Source organism: Cynocephalus volans, chromosome 1, assembly GCF_027409185.1.
Source record: "Cynocephalus volans isolate mCynVol1 chromosome 1, mCynVol1.pri, whole genome shotgun sequence".
NCBI classification, from domain to species: domain Eukaryota; kingdom Metazoa; phylum Chordata; class Mammalia; order Dermoptera; family Cynocephalidae; genus Cynocephalus; species Cynocephalus volans.
Window position 1 is genome coordinate 245,922,149 of NC_084460.1, and position 19,327 is coordinate 245,941,475.

Sequence of the window (19,327 nt, forward strand, 5' to 3'; positions counted from 1 at the left end):
CATGGAAGACAATTAAAAGATCCTTTAAGCTTCAGATTTAGTTGCAATTTTGAATAAAAGATAAGAGCACATTTGAATGTGTGTTGACTTGGGTGTGCACCCAAAGAGGAATTTGTAAGAAATTCCTTACAAATTTGACTAACACTGACCTTGTACAGTTAACACTGCACGGCATTCATCAGACCCAGCGACATTAGCAGCCACACATGTGTAATGGCCCATATCTGATGAGTCCAGAGAATTCAACTGCAACGTGCAGACATTATCTGAAAATGTGGTTTGGTACTTAGCTCCACTGACAATTTTCGTTTTCTCATGAAACCAGGCAACAGAGATAGGCGATGATCCAGCTACCTTGCACTCCAAGATGCAAGAGGTACCTAGCACCCCACCAGTATTTTTCAGTCTTCGTGTGAAAGAGGGAGGAACCATTCGGTCTGTGTGAGGAAAGGCAAGAGATTCATGATTTGAAAAAACAGAAGAGACTTGAAAGAAGAAAACTTGTAAAAGAAACTTGCACAAGCAACCAGAGTAAAATATCAGAACTAACCTGAGACATCAACCACAGCTGTGCAGCTGCTTTTTCCAACATTATTTTGAACCTGGAAAGTGTATGTGCCTGCATCTTGCCTTTCAACAGAGAGAATCTTTAAGGAAGAGATTTTGTTGTAGAAGCTAAATTTGTGTTTTTGGCTGCTGGTCAACAGCTTTCCATCCTTATACCATTCAACTGAGAGTTCCGGAGTGCCAGCCACCTTACACTCCAGAGTGCACATGTCTCCTACAGTCACTGTCATTGGTCCTGCCTTCTCAACAATGACCGCGGGTTCTGAAATAAAACGTGACATCCATCTGTTAAAGTCTGGGACCTTTACTATGTCTCCGCTATCAAACTCACTAAGATTGTGTTTCCCAATGAGACAGTTAAGGTTCTGTCTATTCTTGACTCTAAAGTGTGATTCCATTCTTACATGCAGTCAAAATTAAAGCAGTTATTATTAAGATATGTATGTTTATGCACTAGTCAACTCTGAAACAATTTAGACAATGTACATTAGATAATGTGTACTAATTTTCACTTGATCCTCTTTACAGCAAAGGCTACATGTTGCTATGAATTACTTGGTATTTTTGCTCTACTTTAAGGTGCTGAAGACAATTTTTTGGAAGTTGTTATCTAAACAATCACTAAATTGAAATCTAATATGCCCAAAGAAGAAAGTGCAAGTGTTTCCTTTCACAGGTGGATCCTTGGAGATCTTGCCAGCTTTAACAACTAGTACTTTGGTAGCAAAATTTCCCTGCAGCATGTGCTGGGCTCCCAACTGCTTCATGCTTAAAGAAAAGATAGTCATGATTACATGTGCTAATTGATCAAAAAAAGTAGTAAGTAAACAGTAAAACAGATGGCTAATTTTTGTTAGAATCACAGAAACTGAAAAGAGTGTTTGAAAGATCAATTAGGTCTTTCCCCTAAACCTTCCAAATAAGCAAGGATCAATACAGTTCTTGAAGAAATTCAGAAGAAGAGATTCTGCCAGGAACCCTTAGTAATTCATCCCAACATCTGGCACCAGTTTCTGTCAGGGGACTATCGTACCAACCTAAGACAGTCAGTGTGGCCATGTTCTCCCTCATTCCACCATCATTCTTGATTTGGCAGATATACTTTCCAGCATTAGCTGGTTCTGCTTTTGCAAACTGCAGAGTTGCAACATTTTCTACAAATGTAATCCTGATGTTTTCACTTTCTCTGATCACTTCTTCCTTCTCTTTAAGCCACTGGACAGAAATAGGCTGGGCACCCTCGATGGTTGCTTGTAACTCAGCAGGCTCCCCAGCTACAACGGTGAGGCTGTTCAGTTTGGAGACAAACCTTGGTGGTTCTGAACAGGGAAAGATGGATGGAGATCATTGAAAAGATTGTTCAGATAATGGAAAAGAGAAAGTAAGTTAGCATTTTGCGCATTCCTGGCATTTCTGCCACGTGCAGGAAATATACTTACCTTTTAACTGTACAGTACAAACGCAAGTATCACTTCCCACTTCATTCTGTGCTTTGCAGTGGTATTCACCGATGTCTGAAGTTTCAACATTGAGAATGTGAATACTTGCGTGGAAGTTTTTGGATGTGATCTTGTATTTCTTGCTGCTTCGGAGTTGCCGCTTGTCTTTGTACCATACCACCACAAATGGCGGTGTTCCCGAAAGTTCACATTCAAGACTAACTTCAGTATTTTTAAGAGTTTCTACTACAGGAGGAAAGCTGCTAAAAACAGGTGGTTCTGTAAAAAACAAGAATTTCTCATAAATTGGGCTACTTAATTCAATAAAATGAAATGTGTTTTTGTTTTTAAATTGGAAGAAAGGTTTAAGATACTATAATGGGAAAGTAGTGTCCAGCACTATCACTACTGAGTAATAACAGCCTCAGAGAAGCCATTAACCTTTACAAGATAATCGGCTAGATGGGTAGAGAACCCAGACATTATGACTGAGTTCAATAACCTGTCTATTCTACCTTACTAATTTCTCTTGGATTACTATGATTGATAAAAAAGTTGTAAACAAACAAGTATAATAATAAATATGATTTGTATGAGCTATGAAATTCTGACCTCAGGAATGAAATTTTTTGTATACGATGTACAACTGAGACACTTGGAAGTCATCACAACATCTGTGGTTTAAGTCTTCCATTTCAGCAAATGATTATTGCAATAATTACCTTACAACATGACAAACTTGGGCTTTGTGACAAAAAATGCTAGAAAATGGCAGAAAATACTGATGCTATTTGCACCAAGGTATAGTCATAAAACCTTTAAAAGATAGGAACTAGTTGTTGAGAGAGAGGAAAAAAATGTCCTGTTTAAAATGTAGGGTTAAAACCTGTCTTGCTTGCATCTTGCATATATGTAGTAAATATACCTTGTTATTAATGATACAGATTATAGTGAGGGTGATAATATATTTGAAAGTTAATTGAAGGCAAAAGATTAATTTTAAATGCTTACTTCACTTTTTTGTGCATTTTTGAAACATCAAATTTGATGTTTGGCCAGTGTGTTGAGGCGGTCAGAGTTATGGCATGGGAATACTAGGAAAAATATCCCAGAATGACTAGCTACACATAAGCAAAACTTAAGAAGAAATAACATCTAAAAAGGGAAATAACACTAGCTCGGGAAAATATTCTATGATCTCAAATGGAAACTAACAATGACAGTAAAAGAATGAAGAGCTGTGATACCCAGGGGAGAAGAAGGTGGGTTTCAGTTAATGAGGAGCATAAGAGCGAGATTTCTACCTTTTACTATAACCTTGGTACTGCAGCTTGTGCTGCCAGCCGGATTCTGAGCCTCGCAAATGAAATCTCCACTGTCCTCAGTACTGAGATTGTTCATCTGTATGACAGCCACTGAGTCAATGAAAGTCATTCTGTATTTATCACTGGCTGGAAGCTCATGTTCATTTCTGTACCATGCAACTCTGATTTCTGGGGTTCCAGTTATCTTGCATTCGAGGCGTGCAGAGTCACCTTCTTTCACTATTTTGGATGCTTCTAATTTCTTTACAAACTTTGGTGGTTCTAGAGAGTCAGGAAAGAGGAGATTATGAGGCAAAAGAAGTGAACTACAAAAGTTAAATTAGGTAGTATGCAGGGAAGAGAAAAACATGAGCAATGTCTGGCAAATACAGTCTCCTACGTTAGAAAGAATGGCACTTTCTTGGTTGGCTATATGGATTGTAACAGAGTACAGAAAGAACCAGACCCATGGGTCAGACAGAAACATAAAACAATTAAACTTGCACACCTGTCACAAGCAACAGTGTAGTACAAGAGTCGCTACCGACATCATTGGTAACGTGGCAAGTATATTGTCCAGTCTTGGAAGCATCCACTGAGTAGAGATTTAAGAAGCTGGTTGACCCTTCCAAGCCAATGAAACATTTAGGTCCAGAGGCAAGTTCCACATCATCCTTAAACCATTTTATTTTAAATGGTGGTGTTCCTTTTAGTACGGCCTTAAATTCCACTGTAGAATCAGGTATGGCTTGTTGTCGCTCAGGTTTTACTAGGAAGCTTGGTGGTTCTACAGATTTTAAGAGAGATATATTTAATTCAATTCCTTGTAGTTGAATTAGTTCAATAGTTTTACGGACATATAAGAAAATACCTCTGAAAAGAGACAATGGCTAAATATTTCTTGAACTCAATGAATAGGTGTGTAAAGAAGCAGAATTATTGAGATTTTAGCTCTAAAGGATACAAGGATAAGAGTAATATATTTTTAAAGCATTTGCAAGGAAGAATCAAGAAGAAGTAAAGAAATTCTAACCTTTCACAGTTAAGATGCCACTGCATGCATCGTCTCCTGCTACATTTGACACTCTGCATGTGTAATTTGCAGTATCTTCTAATTCCAGATTATTAACGTCCAGTGACACAGTGTTCTCACGACATACAAGTCTGTATTTTGCACTTGTAGATATTTCTTTTCCATCTTTAAACCACTGAGCACTAATAGGAAGTGAGCCAGAAACCTTGCACTCCATATGAATAGAAGAGCCTACAACTTTATCCATTTTGGTTAATTTTTTGGTGAATGATGGAGGAATACTTTGATCTGTCCAATGCAAACAGCAAAACACATACATTAATCAGTCACAATTTGTTTACAAAGGACGTACTATAAATAAGAAAAACTGACTGGGACAAAGATACAAACCTAGCACTCTCAGGTAGGCGTCACAGCTACTGCTTCCAAAGTCATTTTCCACCTTGAAAGTATACTGACCACCGTCTTGCTTCATTACTGACTGAATCCTAAAACTGGCCACATTATTTTCAAAACTCATTGAAAAATATCTACTGGGTACAATTTGTTTCCCATCTTTAAGCCATTTCACTTTGAGTTCTGGTGTTCCAGCCACAACACATTCCAAGGTCACTGGGTCTTTCTCAGTAACATCAACCGATTTAGCTTTCTCTATGATTTGGGCAGGTTCTGTAGTAAGAATTAAAATATGGATGAATTGGGTTGAAACTTCCACAAAAGACAAGATGTACTTATGAAATTGTCTCCATAGACTAACTCTGAAAGAGAACAGCTCACAAACCTTGCACTAAAAGGAAAGCGTAACACCTCTCGACTCCTGACTCATTCTTGGCTTGACATGTGTATCTCCCACTGTGTCCGTTATCCACACTTCTGATTTGAAGTGCAGCCACGTTGTCCACAAATGAAATTCGAACATTATCATCTTCATCAAGAATCTGATCATCCTTGAGCCAGGTTATAGAAATGGGGGGAGAGCCTGCCACGGTACCCTGAAAGGTGGCAGAACTCTTCAAAACAGTAGTGACATTTTCTATCTTCTTAGTGAACGAAGGCGGTTCTGTGATTAAATAAGATAGCACGAAAAGAAGAGACATGTTTGAACTCCTACCCATGATCATGAAGTTAAAGAGCATTACAGAATTTTTGTTTGGTAGCCTGCTTCTGTGTGTGTAACCGACCTTTCAGGGTGACTCTAGTACTGCAGGAGCAGCTGCCGCCTTCGTTGGCTATAATGCACTGGTAGTCACCAGTGTCGGAAGGGTCACACTTAGTTATATGGAGGTTAAACACTGACACTCTGTCAATCAGTGTATATTTTTTGCCACTTCGAATTTCCTTGTTATTCTTCAGCCAGGTGACTTCAAATGGAGGTGTTCCCGTAACTTCACATTCTAGCTCCACGTCACTATCTTTCACAACCTCCGCAGGCTTCAGCTCCCTGATAAAGGTGGGAGGCTCTAAAGATTCAAAAGGAAGACAGAGAGGAGCTTACTCAAGGGGAGACTGGAAACCTACCAGGCAGCAAGCCAAAATGGAAAATAGACTCCAGGCACGAACCTTTCACTTTTAATTCAATGCTGCAGGTTGCCGTGCCTGCGTCATTTCGAGCTTCACAGACATAAGTCCCACTGTTTTCTACCCTGGCACTTGAAATTTGGAAAGTGGCTAAACCATCAATGAAGGAAATGCCATGTTTCTTAATGGCTGTTATTTCATTCCCATCCAAATACCAACAAACTCTGATTTCAGGAGTGCCTGTTATTTGGCATTCAAATGTGGTTGATTGTCCATTCCTCAGCACTAATACTGGACTGGGCTTCTTAATGAATTGAGGAGGTTCTAAAGATGGGGAAAAAGAAAGTGTGATGCTGAACATTTTTTAAAACAAAGGCAAATGAGCAAAACTTCTTTCTTAAGTCTCTTCCCTCCCACAAGAAAATCTAGACAAGCAGGAAAGTGAGGAGCAGACCTTTTACAAAAAGAGTGGCTTTACTGGTTGCTAAGCCAACGTCATTGCTTAGTTGGCAAATGTAGGTTCCAGAGTCAGCAGATTTGGCTGAAAAGAGCTCTAGAATGGTGGAGGTGTCATCCTTCCAAACCGAGCGAGCTGCTCCTGAGTGCAACTCTTTGTTATCTTTAAACCACTTTATTGACATGGGTGCAGTGCCACCCACAAGAGCCTTTAACTGAACCCTCGTATTGGGATTGACATCTTGTGACTGCGGTTTTTCCATGAAGTAAGGGGGTTCTGGGGTGAAAGAAAAAGAAGGAAAAGGAGAGAAGAAGATTTATTTTAGAACTGAGCAGTAAAAGTGAGAATTAAGAAATGAAAGAGTGGTTTCTTGGTAGGTGGTGATAAAAGTTGCTAACCTTTGACTGTCAGATGGCCACTGCACTGGTTGTGCCCTGCCTTATTGGTGGCAGAACAAGTGTATATCCCACTGTCTGTACCTTCCAGATGACTGATTTCCAAAAAGGCAGTATTGTCATGAAAAGAGAATTTGTATTTTTCACTAGCTGATATTTCTTGGTCATCTTTGAACCATTGGATGCTTATGGGATGTGAGCCAGCCACTATACATTCTAAGTCAATAAAAGACCCTTTAATGCTGTCCATTTTCTTTAGCTTTTTGGTGAATGAAGGAGGTATGATAAGATCTATCCAATGAAAAAGAAAAAAAAAGTTAGGTTAATCTACCAATTTTATTTTCTTTAAAATTATAAGAGAGGAAAGAGCATAGAAATGCCCAGTTCCTCTCCGTAGAAAAGCAATACCAACCTAACACATTAATTCTAGCCTTGCAGCTGCTTCTCCCAACATCATTTTGGACCTCAAAAGTATATTCTCCACTATCGTTCTTTTCTGTAGAAATAATCTTCAGTATTGAGACTGTGTCAGTGACACTGATTTTATATTTTGGGCCCAGGGTCAGTTCTTGGCCATCCTTAAACCATTTGGCTATAATCTCCTTAGTCCCTGAAAATTTAACCTGCAAAGTGGCTGGGTCTCCTTGGGTGACATCTATAGACACAGCTTCCTCAGTGATTGTTGCAGGTTCTGTAGAAAACAAAAGGGTAGATGTGGGGTTGTGAATTGCTCTGCTGAAAGGCTTACATCTGCATTTCTTCCTCAAATCCAAGGCAAAATTTCTGAACCAACCTTTTACTGAGAGTAATGCAGAACATCTTTGTATTCCTGCATCATTTTTGGCCTGACAGACATATTTCCCATCATGCTTGACTTCAATGCCACTGAGGTACAGACTGGCCACATTGTTCTCAAAGGTCATTCTTATATTATCATCTTCGGTGATTTCATCATTGTCTTTTAACCAAGTCACCGTGATTGGCAAGGAGCCCTTCAGAATGGCCTGGAAGGCAGCTGTGCCTCCTCGGAGGGAGCTGGTACTCTCGATCCTCTTTACAAAGGATGGGGGTTCTAACAGAAGAATGAATTCTCAGTCAATACGAGCCTCCTAGCAAAAAAGGCTTTTTGATAATAATAATAATAATAATAATAATAATAATAATAATAATAATAAATAATAATAATAATAAATTGACTCTGCAGAAGAGCCAGTCCATCACTGGAACCAACACTGACCTCTTAAAGTCACCCTGGCACTGCAGGTGCTGCTGCCCACCTCATTGGTCACCCGACACTGATATTCACCAGCATCTGTAGCTACAAACTTGAGGATCTGCAGGCTAACCAGCTGATCCTGAATGAAGGTTTTATACTTCCTACCACTTCTCAGGGTTGTGTTGTCTTTGAACCAAGTGATCTCAAAGGGAGGTGTGCCTGCCACCTCGGCCAACAACATGACATCATACTCCTTCAACACTTCAATTGGCTTGAATTCCTTGGTAAAATAAGGTGACTCTACAGTGGAAAGGGAACGATTTGAGTTAATGGGGGAGAGGTCTGTGCTATGGGCCATAACTTTCGTAACACAAGAGGGAATGTGATTACGAACCTTTGACTATTATAATGCTGCTGCAGTGGTCACTGCCGGCCTCATTTTGAGCCTCACACATATATTCACCACTGTCTTCGACAGCAACATCTGTGAGTCTTAGAACCGCAGTGGACTCCACAAAAGACATTTTGTGTTTGCTGCTCTCCTTAATTTCTCTATCATTTGCAAACCACGTTATTTTAATTGGGGGAGTACCAGTTACTTTGCAGGCTAGCTGGGTGGCATCTCCCTTTTTTAACAGCTGTGATGGCTCTAACTTTTCAACAAATGTGGCAGGTTCTGTGGAAAGAAGGAAGTTATTAAGAAACATGAGAAAGAGGAAAGAACCTACAACAAGGGTAGCACAAAGACGTCAAGAAAACAAAGCAAACCTTTTACAAATAAGTTTAAACTGCATTCCACTCCTCCAGCGACGTTGCTGACTTTACACATGTATGTGCCTGAATCGGAAGTTTTTACTGCATAGAGTTCCAGGGAACTCTCTAAAGCTTCTTTGGTAATATAACAGCTTCCACCAGAAACCAGCTCTTTGTCACCCTTAAACCATCGGACTGTGAGTGGAGTAGACCCTTGGAAAGTGCTCTTCAGGCAGACTGCCGAGCCAGGCAGAACATCCTTTGATCCAGGCTTAGTTATAAAACTGGGTGGTTCTGAAGAAGGGGCATAAAGAAGAATTCCAAAGAGTTAAGAAGTACGATCTAAGGTGTTCTTAATCTGAACATTGTCTATAACGAGAATGAATTGCAAAGTCTCTAGCCAACCTTGCACAATCAGGGCTCCGCTGCTGTCTTTGCTTCCGACGGAATTTGTGGCTCGACAAGTGAAATTCCCTGCATCATTCACGTCTACTCTGCTGATCTCCAAAGAGGCTGTGCCTTCCACAAATGCTATTCTGTATCTGTCAGAAGAAGCTATTTCTTTACCATCCTTAAACCAGGACACCCTCATTGGGAGGGAGCCAGCGATTTTGCAGTCCAGCCTGCAGGTTCCGCTAACAACACTATCCACGTTGCGTAAGGGCTTGGTAAAAAATGGAGCAATGTCTCGATCTATTCATGGCACAAGAAGGGAAAAGAAGATCAACATGGAAAAAGTGCTCAGTGATTTATTTTTGGCCATTTGTTTGGCTTTAAAGGAATATGCAACATAGTTTTCAAAGAATACTAACCTAATACAGTGAACGTTGTCTCGCAGGAGCTGCTGCCTACTTCATTGGAAATCTCGAACGTGTATTGGCCACTATCATGCAGTTCAGCTGAATAAAATTTGAGTTGGGCCACATTGTTTTTAAAACTTATTCGGTACTTTTTACTGGCCACCAAGGGTCTCCCATCTTTGTACCACTTGGGTTTGAGTTCTGGGGTGCCTGCAACTGTATACTCCAGTGTGGCTGGGTCTCCTGCTGTCACCTGAATCAGCTCTGCTCTCTCAATGATTTTGGCAGGTTCTACAATGGTATTAAATGGTTAGAATTCCTAAGTGTGTATTAGGGTTTCACTTTAAACGGAAATAGCAATCCAAAGTTAAAATGTTCCTATACGAACCTTTAACTATTAATTCTCCAACAGATGTTTGGCTTCCGGCTTCATTTTCAGCCAGGCACGTGTATTTGCCACCAAAACTAATCTGAACATCAGGGATTATCAAGACCGCAACACCATTGGAAAAGCTCATTTTGATTTTTCCATCTTCTTTAATGACCTCTTGTCCTTTCATCCATGTGACAGAAATGGGTTCTGACCCTCTCACAGCAGCTTGTAAGGTAACAGTTTGTCCTGATAGTGCAGTAAAATCATCTACTTTCTTTACAAAGGTTGGTGGTTCTAGTTAAAGAAAGAGTGCGTACAAAACTTATCAATTCCCAAACATTTTCAACACATCTATATTTAAGAGTTTTATCTAGATTATATTTATCTTGTCCAATACTATTATTTCATAGTGTTGGTTAATGAGAAGAAGAAATAAAATTTAAGAAGAATTACAATTCTATCCAAGAGACAGAAACATAGAAGATAAATGTTTATCAGTTGGCAAAATGGCTTATTATTATAATTCCCCTTTGTGATCAGAGTATAAATATTTACACTCATTTCAGGACAAAGACTGGGTGAAAGCCACTGACTCTGTTCCCTAGGTCCTAGGTCAAACCAAGACAGAGCAAATTCTATAGGGAAGGATAAGAGGAGAAAGTACCGGTTTTCCTTCCATGGGTTAAGAAAGCTATTTTGTATGAAAGAGATATCAGTGTTTCACGCACTAACCTTTTAATAAGTGTGTTGCGCTGCAGCCACACTTCCCGACTTCATTAGCAACAACACATTCATATTCACCAACATCTGCACTATTAAAAGAAAAGATCTCCAGAAACACAACAGACTTCTGAGAAAACAACCTATATTTTTTACTACTTCGAATTTGCTTCTTGTCTTTGAACCAGCTAATTTCAAATGGTCCAGTGCCTGAGATTTCACACTGAAGTAGGGCGTTGGTTCCTCTTACTATGTCTGCAGGCTCAAGAGTTTTGATGAAAGAAGGAGGTTCTACAAAAGCATGGAAGAATTGTGTAAGTCATGTGCTACAAGTAACTAAAAAGAAAACCTTTTCTCAGAAAAATAATGGACTATAACTCAGTAAACCAACCTTTGATAACTATCTCAGTACTGCAGCCATCGCTGCCAATGTCATTCACAGCTTCACATGAGTAATTCCCACTGTCTTCCACTTTCACATCCGTAATATCGAGTACAGCCTCAGAATTGACAAAAGACATTCGGACTGTGTTACTTTCACTGAGTTCTTTGTTATTTTTAAACCAAGTCACCTGAATCACAGGTGAGCCTTTCAGCTTGCAGTGGAGACGCGCTGATTCACCTGGGAGCATTAAATAAGAGGGATCCACCTTCTTCACAAAGGATGGTGGCTCTACATGAAGTTTACAAAAAAGAAAAAGGGAAAGATATCTGAAACATAAACTCCACAAAAGAAAAGTAGACGTATACAACGAAAAGACAGAACACACATAAAATATCTTCACAAAATTTCTGAAAAAGCTGTGATGGCTTCAATAGCTTTCCATCATTCTCACATTCCCAGTCTCTTGATTTAAAACAACAACAAACTATATCCGCATGAAGAGCAATTTTATAAAAGAAGATAATTAAGAATTGCCTAGAAATTTGGAGTTCTTGGAAGAAATTTTAAGCAAGTTTTATTAATGGCAGACATAATTTTAAAAGAAAAAAAAAAAAGAAAGTAAATTCTGAAGATTAAAAAAATAAAATCAAACAATGCCAGGACTTTCCCGAAGCAAAACATTTCTGAATGAAATTATTTAAAAAACAAAGTGCACTGCCTGCATGGTTTGCGATTTTTCTACTGAAGCTTCCTTTCAGAGAAGGAAGTGAGAAACACACACACGCGTTCCTTACCTCTGACGGTTACTGTTGCTGAGGAGGAGCTGCTTCCAGCCTCATTTGACGCTGTACAGACATAGGTTCCTGAATCTTTTAGTTTGGCCAGAGGAATTTCCAGTGATGCTATTTTATCTTCAAAAATGATCTTGTAGTCTTTCCCAGGGGGGAGTTTTTGCCCATCTTTTTTCCATATCACTGTGACTTTCCTGTCTTCGTCTACTTGGCATTCCAGATGGATCTTCTTATTGACAGCTGATTGCACAGGCTCTAACTCTTTAATGAAATGTGGTTTGTCAATTACGATCAACTCAGCTTGGCAGATGTCTGCTCCAAACTTGTTAGAAGCTTTACAAGAGTAAACTCCTCTATCTTGAATGGTGAGATTTGAGAGTTCTAAAATGTGTTTGTTTTCTGCATCTGCAATCCTGTGGTTAGGTGAAGGTGAGAGGGCGGCACCATCTTTCTGCCAAATGGTTTCGATCACAGGGGTCCCTGACACTGTGCAGAGGAACTTGGCTGCCTTACCCACGAAAGTCGTAAGAGACTTAGGTCTGGAGAGAAAGGTTGGTGGATATGCCTCTGCAAAAGAAATGTTTTCAGTATTACATTTAGTCCCCACCAAAGCTCTTGCTGTAATTATATATTCCAAGATAGAGAAAGGTGAGTTATGTCTCTAGGCAGACATAAGACATTGTTTAAACTAGGTTAACACATTAGTAAGACCAAAAGATTTGTCAAAGGAAAGGATGAGAGTGTTCTTTTTAGAGGAGCGAGACATCATTTTAAGTGTCTCTGTCAAAGGAAAGAACAAATGTTCCTTTATTAAGCAACATTGCTAAAGGTTTGCCCATTTTAGTAACTGATTGATTGTTTGAATTATTTGATAAGCAATTCAGCTGATACATAGTCTTCTAATTTGCAGAATTCAGGTAAGGAAGATAAAGAAAATGTACTTGATTCTTCTGAAGAGCAGGGATGTTAAGTGATAAGAAGATTGAAGTAGGTTAGTAAAGTCGTTCTAACCCTCATGTCAACCGTCCAGAAGTCCTTAAATGCTTTAACTTTGAATGCATCCCCCAGGCCATTTCAAATTTGTAAAAATATTTAATAACAATAATTTCCCATTTCTATTGTGCATTTTGAAGCAAGCGTTTAGGAACATTTCCTTCTGATTAAAAAAAAAAGCCATCCTACTTGTCCTTTCCTCTTATTATCTGAAGCTCAGATATCAGTTCCATTACTAGATTGGCGTAATTTGTGTAAAGAGACTTCCAAAGTGTCATTAAGAATAATGCCACATACTTGGTTGCATAAAGGCATTTTGACCATAAAGTGAAAACCACTTGTTTGGTCAACATGGTCTGGGTTTCTTAGAATCCCAGAGATTTTCTGACATGCAAAAAGTTGTAGGGAAGAGGAAACTACAGGGAACCCCATCTTTTCCAGGTCAAAGAGATGTGCTGCACTGCCCTTCCCCCTGATGCTCTCACTGAAAAAGACCCTGGCAGTCAGAGCATTTGACTGCACCAAAACCTTGTCCTCAAACCATAGGTCAGACTCACACTTTCTTTTGGGAGGAAGAAAGTGAGAAAGAAAGAGAGAAAGAAAGACAAAGCTACTAATTCTTTCTCTAATGAGGGATTTCAAGCATTTGATGAGCGTTAACTATTCGAAATTCACCCTGTGTGTCAATTTGGAAGTTGAGAACAGATATTTGTGTGTGGTTGGTCTTATTTTTAAATTAGTGATAGGGTGAGAATCCTAGTTTGCAGTCCTGTACCAGCTCCCTATCTTACATGTGGATTTGTTTAATTTTAGTCTTGTGTGATGGCTTTTTCAGTTTGTAATTCTGTTCTTAATTGGTTATTTAATTCCAAATTATTAAATACATTGAGACATTATTTATTTTTTAGTAGCACCAAACTGTCCTGAAATATTTTCTAGTAAGGGTCAAGCCAGTCTCATTCGATTACTTAACATTGTTCTCAAATATTAAACTATTCTTTCTTTGGCTGCTGTTAGAAATATGACTGTAAATAATGATTTCTCGTCCCACATAGGCTCTAGCCACCACATTACCATCTTGGTTATTGGTCTCTCCAGTTGGTAGGACAAGTGCTTCCTTCCACCTGTATGTAAAGCAAAAGCAAAATCGGCAACGATATGAAATGAGGTGACAACATCTATGCCAATGTATGGCATTTACCTGTCACAGTTAGTGTGGCTGTACAGCTGACACTGCCATACTCATTGGAAGCTTTGCAGGTGTACTCGCCACAGTCAACAACCTGGGTTCTCAGGATTTCCAGGCTGGAGACGTAACGTGAAGATCGAATAGAACACTTGTCACTCTCATAAATTTCTCGGCCAGCTTTAAACCACTGGAACCGGACATTGGGGGCACTTTGGATCTCACAGGTGAATTTGGCTAGGTGTCCCAGAGCTACTTCCAAGGGCTCGATTCTCCTCTTGATCACTGGAGCAGCTGCAAAGGGAAGCAGAGTCCATTAGGATGCCTCCTTATCAGGCATTCCACATTTTTCTTTTTCTTCTAACTTTTGTGCTGTTAACGAAGTAAAACAGTTGAAATTGGTGAGACAGATTGCAGCAGTTTAAGACAAGTGATTGGAAAACGAGAAAGGTCATGGAAGGCAAAGAAGACACTAAGCAGTGTTTAACATATTCAATCATTACTTTGCAGTGAATTGTGGAAAAATTATTAAAATGTGATGCTATTGGCTTACATGCATAACAACATGATACATTCTTTAAATATACCATGCTCACTAGGAACACTGAAAATAGTGTGAAAAAACATGATATGCTAAATAAAGTGATGAAGTGAAACAACAGTGAAAAAGAAATAGAAACAAGAAACACAGACAACTAATCATGGTTATTTTGAATTTAGGGATAGACTGGTGATTTTATAGTGGCTAGGTGTTCACTGATAGCTTATTACACATTATTAAAGTATTTTCATATACAAATAAATGAAAAAGCATATTTACTGGTATTATAAAAGATTAAAATGTTTTATTTTAAGAATAAATACTTTAGATACTACCCAACAAGGTAGGAAGAGAAAAGATGAGTTTATAACCATGATTGTGTCTGTCATTTCATTCTTACTCGAAATAAATTGCACCCTGGAAGTGGCAGATAAGTGAAAATTCAGTGCTGAAAAACTAAATTATTATAATCCAGTGGATGTTAGAATTTGATCCATTTAATCCTTAAAATCCAACCTCTTTTGACTACAGTGAGTTTCGCTGATGTTGCTGTTTTTCCGTTGTCATTCAAGGCCTCACAGACATACTCTCCTTGGTGGTCTTCTCTATTTACTTTGCCGATTACTAGCGTATATGTATTTTGATCTTGTAAACACTTGAACTTTTCATCTGAAGGAACCAGTTGACTCTCAAAATACCAATTCACCTCCTTAGCATTTGTTATGGATGATGTGAGGTACACAATGTCACCTTCCTCAGAAATGGTGTCCACTAAGGGCACATGTATCACAGGGACATCCTCTTTGGTTATGGTGCCCTCAGCTTCCTTTATCTTTACTCTACCAACCTCCTCAGAACCAGTTGCAGAGGACTTCTCTTTTTCCTCTGATGGTTTCAGCATCTCATCCTGTTTTTCATCAGAGATAGCAGCTGAAACAACCCCATCAGTGACAGTTGTGGTATCCACATCTTTGACCTGACTTTCCACAGGAAAATAACTGACCTCTTCTGTTGAGACAAGATATTTAGATTCAACTTCTGGTTCAGTGATTGCTTCAACAGCCTGTAACTCTGAAAAAGAATCGATTTCTTCCTGTAAACCTGTTTTGGCTCCTTTCTGAATTCTAGGATCCTCAGCTGTTAAGATGTTTATTTCCTCACATATAATAGAGCATAAAGCATCCTTAAGTTCAGTTTTCAGGTTAGCCATTTGAGGATCGATACCTTCAATGGCGATGGTTAATTCTTCTGTTAGAGACTTCACTGAGGTAATAAGGTAGGTGCACATGATGTATTTTGGCTCTAGGGTGAAGTTTATGGCCTTGACCTCCACCTTTTCAATATCTCTTAACCACTCAGAGAAAAGACTCGGTTGCTCACTGGCCACTGCTGCTTGCAAAGCCTTGAAGATCTGAGTTTTCAGGTTTAATCGTTGCTCTTCTGGAATGCCAGGAAGCAAACTTTCCTTAGAAAGAATGTCACTTCTCTGTACCTGCTGTGCTGCCTTCATTGCCACAGGCTCTGTTGTGTACTCGGTAGTTTGGTTCGGGGGCACTGCCGTGTCCTCAGAATGCTCTTCCTTGAGCAGCACCTGCTTTTCCTCAAGTGCTAGTGGAAACCTTAAAGACTTGCCCTCTTCAATCCTGATTGCAAAATCCTGCCCTGCACTTTCTAGTTGGTTTGCACTCTCCATCAAGATTTCACCTTCTTCTGTGCACACATGTTCTGAAAGGAACTGAGGCTCATAGTTTACCTTAGAGATCACGATGTCAGGACCCTTGAAACTTTCCACGTGGCCCTCTGCTAAGCTCTGACTCAGGACAAGAGCACTTTGTGTCTCTTGCTTTTGAAGAGTCACTCTTTGCTCTTCGTCCACTTCAGATACTGTCTTTTCTTTTGGTAAAAGTACTTCCTCAGCCACAGAGGTTGGATAGGAATGTGCTAGAGGTTTTATTGAAGATTGTGGATAACTCCCTTCAGTTTCAGCTAATAAAGTTTTCGGAGGCTCGCCTGTTAATGAACTAATTTGTTCTATGGATACAGTACTTGGGAATACTTTTTCAGTATCTGATAGAGCTACTTGTGATGCAGGTTCTTGAAGCATTAGAATATCTTCTTTGGAAAGGGTTTTCTGGGCCTGGACAATCTGCAGCTGTAAATTGGGGGGTGGTTCCTTGATAGGCTGGGCATGAACAGTGCCACTTACGGAAGGCAGTTCCCTGTTGCTTTCAGGAGCAGGCATGTCGTGCTCCAGTATGACTGTGGAATGGAATTGCTGAGCTTCTAAAGTCACTTGACTACTCAGTTCACTGGTTTTAACAATATGCTCATAAGAAAGCTGCTGCTTTTCTTCTGCAATCAAAGTAGGTTTCAAAGTGGTGTCCTTTACAAAAGCTGCAATTTTCTGCTCTGAGTCAAATGTCTCAACTGCAGGGCCCTTTAAGGACATCTGTGGAAAACCTTCAGGAGCCTCTGGTGTGGACTTTGCTTTCCAGGGGGTGTCAGACATGTCTGTGTCTTCCAGAAGCACAAGCAGCTCTGCTGCACAGTTGCACTCACCCCACATGTTCTCTGCTTTGCAAACATAGAGACCACTATCTTCCCCCTGAGGGTCATTGACAATGAATGTCCCAGAACCATCAGGATTATGAATGATAGTATAATAAACATTGGTGCAAAGCTGCTTATTTTCTTTGAACCACAAAACAGTAGGGGCAGGCTCTCCAACCACTGCGTACTCAAAGATGGCAGGGAGCCCTTGAGCACAGCGAATTGATGTTAACTCCTTAAGGAAGTAAGGAGGACAAGGACCTTCAAGCTTTGCCAGACTTTTCTCCACTGCTGATTCTGTTTCTGTCTCTTTGTGTCCCTTGGCTTTGGAATTTATTTTTAGGTAGGCACTACATATTGTCTTTCCATGCTCATTACTGGCCATACATGTATACTCTCCCTCATCCTCAAATTTGGTGAACAGAATGATCAGGCTGTGATCATAACCGTCAAAAACAAATTTGTAGTCAGCAGAAGAGGTTAACATTACTCCATTAAAAAACCACTGAATTTTAGGCTTGGGAATGCCAATGACAGTAACAGACAATGTAGCCACATCTCCTATGGTTACTTCAGCATTTGACACCTCTTTGATGAAAATTGGAACACTGCCTTCTGTTTTGGAATCAAATTTAGTTGAACGAACTGGAGGTTCAGACAAAAGTTCAAGTGTTTCATTTACATTAGATAACCGAAGGTCAGAGCTATAGGTTTGAAGTCCTTCTTCCTCAGCAGACAGAAGAGAACTAGAAAACTCTGTGTGGGGAAAAATGATTATTATTTTACCATAAAATTTTATTTAACAAAAAAGAAGTCAAAGAATTAGGCACCAGCGATGGCCTTAAGCTTTATTCCTGGAATCATTAGATTATTCTGAGATTTATTTACCAAAAAGAACATTTCTACATTTTTCTTAGCTTATAAAATCATACAGTTATAGATACTGTACAAATGCAATTTTTAGTCCACTTCATTTGTATTAGAGTTTATAAATTTTAAAGATGTTCTTATGAGTGTTCCTTGTAATATAATTCCAATTCTAAAGTTTGAAAAAATGCTAGCTAAATATTTATAATAAAAGAATCCAGGATTATTTAAGTCAACTTCCAAAAAGATCCAGAAATGTTGTATTCATTTAGGACTTTCTTTAGTTTAAGTATGATCTTCATTGTTAACTTAAGACTGATTATTTTCAAAATAAAACATCTATATTCTAGTTACTAAAAACAAAAGCCATTATTAAAAATAAGGGAGTACAGGAAATGTTTAATTTGGGTTTATAAGAGACCCACTGTTTTCAGTTAAGAGAAATGCAGGTTTTCTTTCACCTGTATAAGTTGCCGTATTACTTCAACAAAGCTTTTATAGTAATGCGTTAGTCAAGAAAATAGAAGAATCAGAAATAAGAGAAAACGACTTTGAAGTTAAAAATTTGATTGTATTTTATTGTGTAAGCAAAACCTACAGAGCATTATTGAACAGAAAATATAGCAGTGAATAACAGGTACTCTTTAAACAGTATCATAAATGACAGGATAAAAGATATGTAATTTGATAACAACGAATTAGATTTTTCATTCAATCTGTTAGGTATCTACAGCAGCCCTGTTAAAAGTAGTTTCATTGCCTTACCAAAAAGCAGTTTTATATATCATTGCCTTACCAAAAAGCAGTTTTATATTTTCTTAGTTCACTTCACTTGCATCACAAGGAATAGCCTTAAGCCTTGATTCCTTTTTGCTCTAGCATACACGCTTCAGAAGACAGGACTCAAGCGTCTGTTGGCTATAAATATATTGATAAAACTGATCTACATCATGTAGAATGCATACTCAGTTATTTATTATTGCAATTAGTAAGCCATAAAATTATTGATTAATTTCACGTACTAATGTTGACCACTTTACATGTACCTGTACTGTCTTACTCATGTCAGCTTTCTCTTCACTTGAACTCCTGAAATATCTGTAAAGGGAATGAATGTGAAAATAGCTAAAACATCCCTACTCACTAATATGTTGAAATATTTTCAGATGTTTTCCCTTACTTCAAAACAAGGTGTATTAACCATGAAAAAGATAATAAGCAAAATTCAAATGAGCTGAAACATGAAAGGTGTAATTAAAAGTTACAGATAGTAGTAGCAGCTAATAATCATGTCTAAATTCAACTATATGGAACACAGTGAATTCTGTATACAGCATCAGAGAAATTAATATTTCAGGCTTTTAAGTTATGTGCCATCGAGTCAGAAAATAAAAAATTCCATCAAATTATCTACAACAATTAATAAGTAAGCCAAGTGT

The 19,327-nt window shown here is 38.8% G+C and overlaps 1 protein-coding gene across 22 annotated transcripts in view; it reads right to left on the bottom strand.

The window, feature by feature from the left end:
- The window catches only part of TTN (titin), a 268,315-nt gene that overhangs the window by 185,667 nt on the left and 63,321 nt on the right, over positions 1–19,327 (bottom strand). For all 22 annotated transcript variants that reach the window (XM_063115514.1, XM_063115619.1, XM_063115522.1 and 19 more), the window contains exons 45-69: positions 13,946–14,224; positions 11,755–12,318; positions 10,967–11,248; positions 10,588–10,866; positions 9,871–10,149; positions 9,495–9,773; positions 9,088–9,375; positions 8,698–8,976; positions 8,324–8,605; positions 7,951–8,229; positions 7,507–7,785; positions 7,126–7,404; positions 6,717–7,004; positions 6,316–6,594; positions 5,904–6,185; positions 5,525–5,803; positions 5,125–5,403; positions 4,734–5,012; positions 4,344–4,631; positions 3,819–4,097; positions 3,311–3,592; positions 2,007–2,285; positions 1,605–1,886; positions 551–829; positions 150–437 (exon numbers count right to left, since the gene is read on the bottom strand). In XM_063115514.1, coding sequence (XP_062971584.1) covers positions 150–437; positions 551–829; positions 1,605–1,886; positions 2,007–2,285; positions 3,311–3,592; positions 3,819–4,097; positions 4,344–4,631; positions 4,734–5,012; positions 5,125–5,403; positions 5,525–5,803; positions 5,904–6,185; positions 6,316–6,594; positions 6,717–7,004; positions 7,126–7,404; positions 7,507–7,785; positions 7,951–8,229; positions 8,324–8,605; positions 8,698–8,976; positions 9,088–9,375; positions 9,495–9,773; positions 9,871–10,149; positions 10,588–10,866; positions 10,967–11,248; positions 11,755–12,318; positions 13,946–14,224 — 7,311 coding nt within the window. The remainder of the gene's footprint in view (positions 1–149; positions 438–550; positions 830–1,604; positions 1,887–2,006; positions 2,286–3,310; positions 3,593–3,818; positions 4,098–4,343; positions 4,632–4,733; positions 5,013–5,124; positions 5,404–5,524; positions 5,804–5,903; positions 6,186–6,315; positions 6,595–6,716; positions 7,005–7,125; positions 7,405–7,506; positions 7,786–7,950; positions 8,230–8,323; positions 8,606–8,697; positions 8,977–9,087; positions 9,376–9,494; positions 9,774–9,870; positions 10,150–10,587; positions 10,867–10,966; positions 11,249–11,754; positions 12,319–13,945; positions 14,225–19,327) is intronic.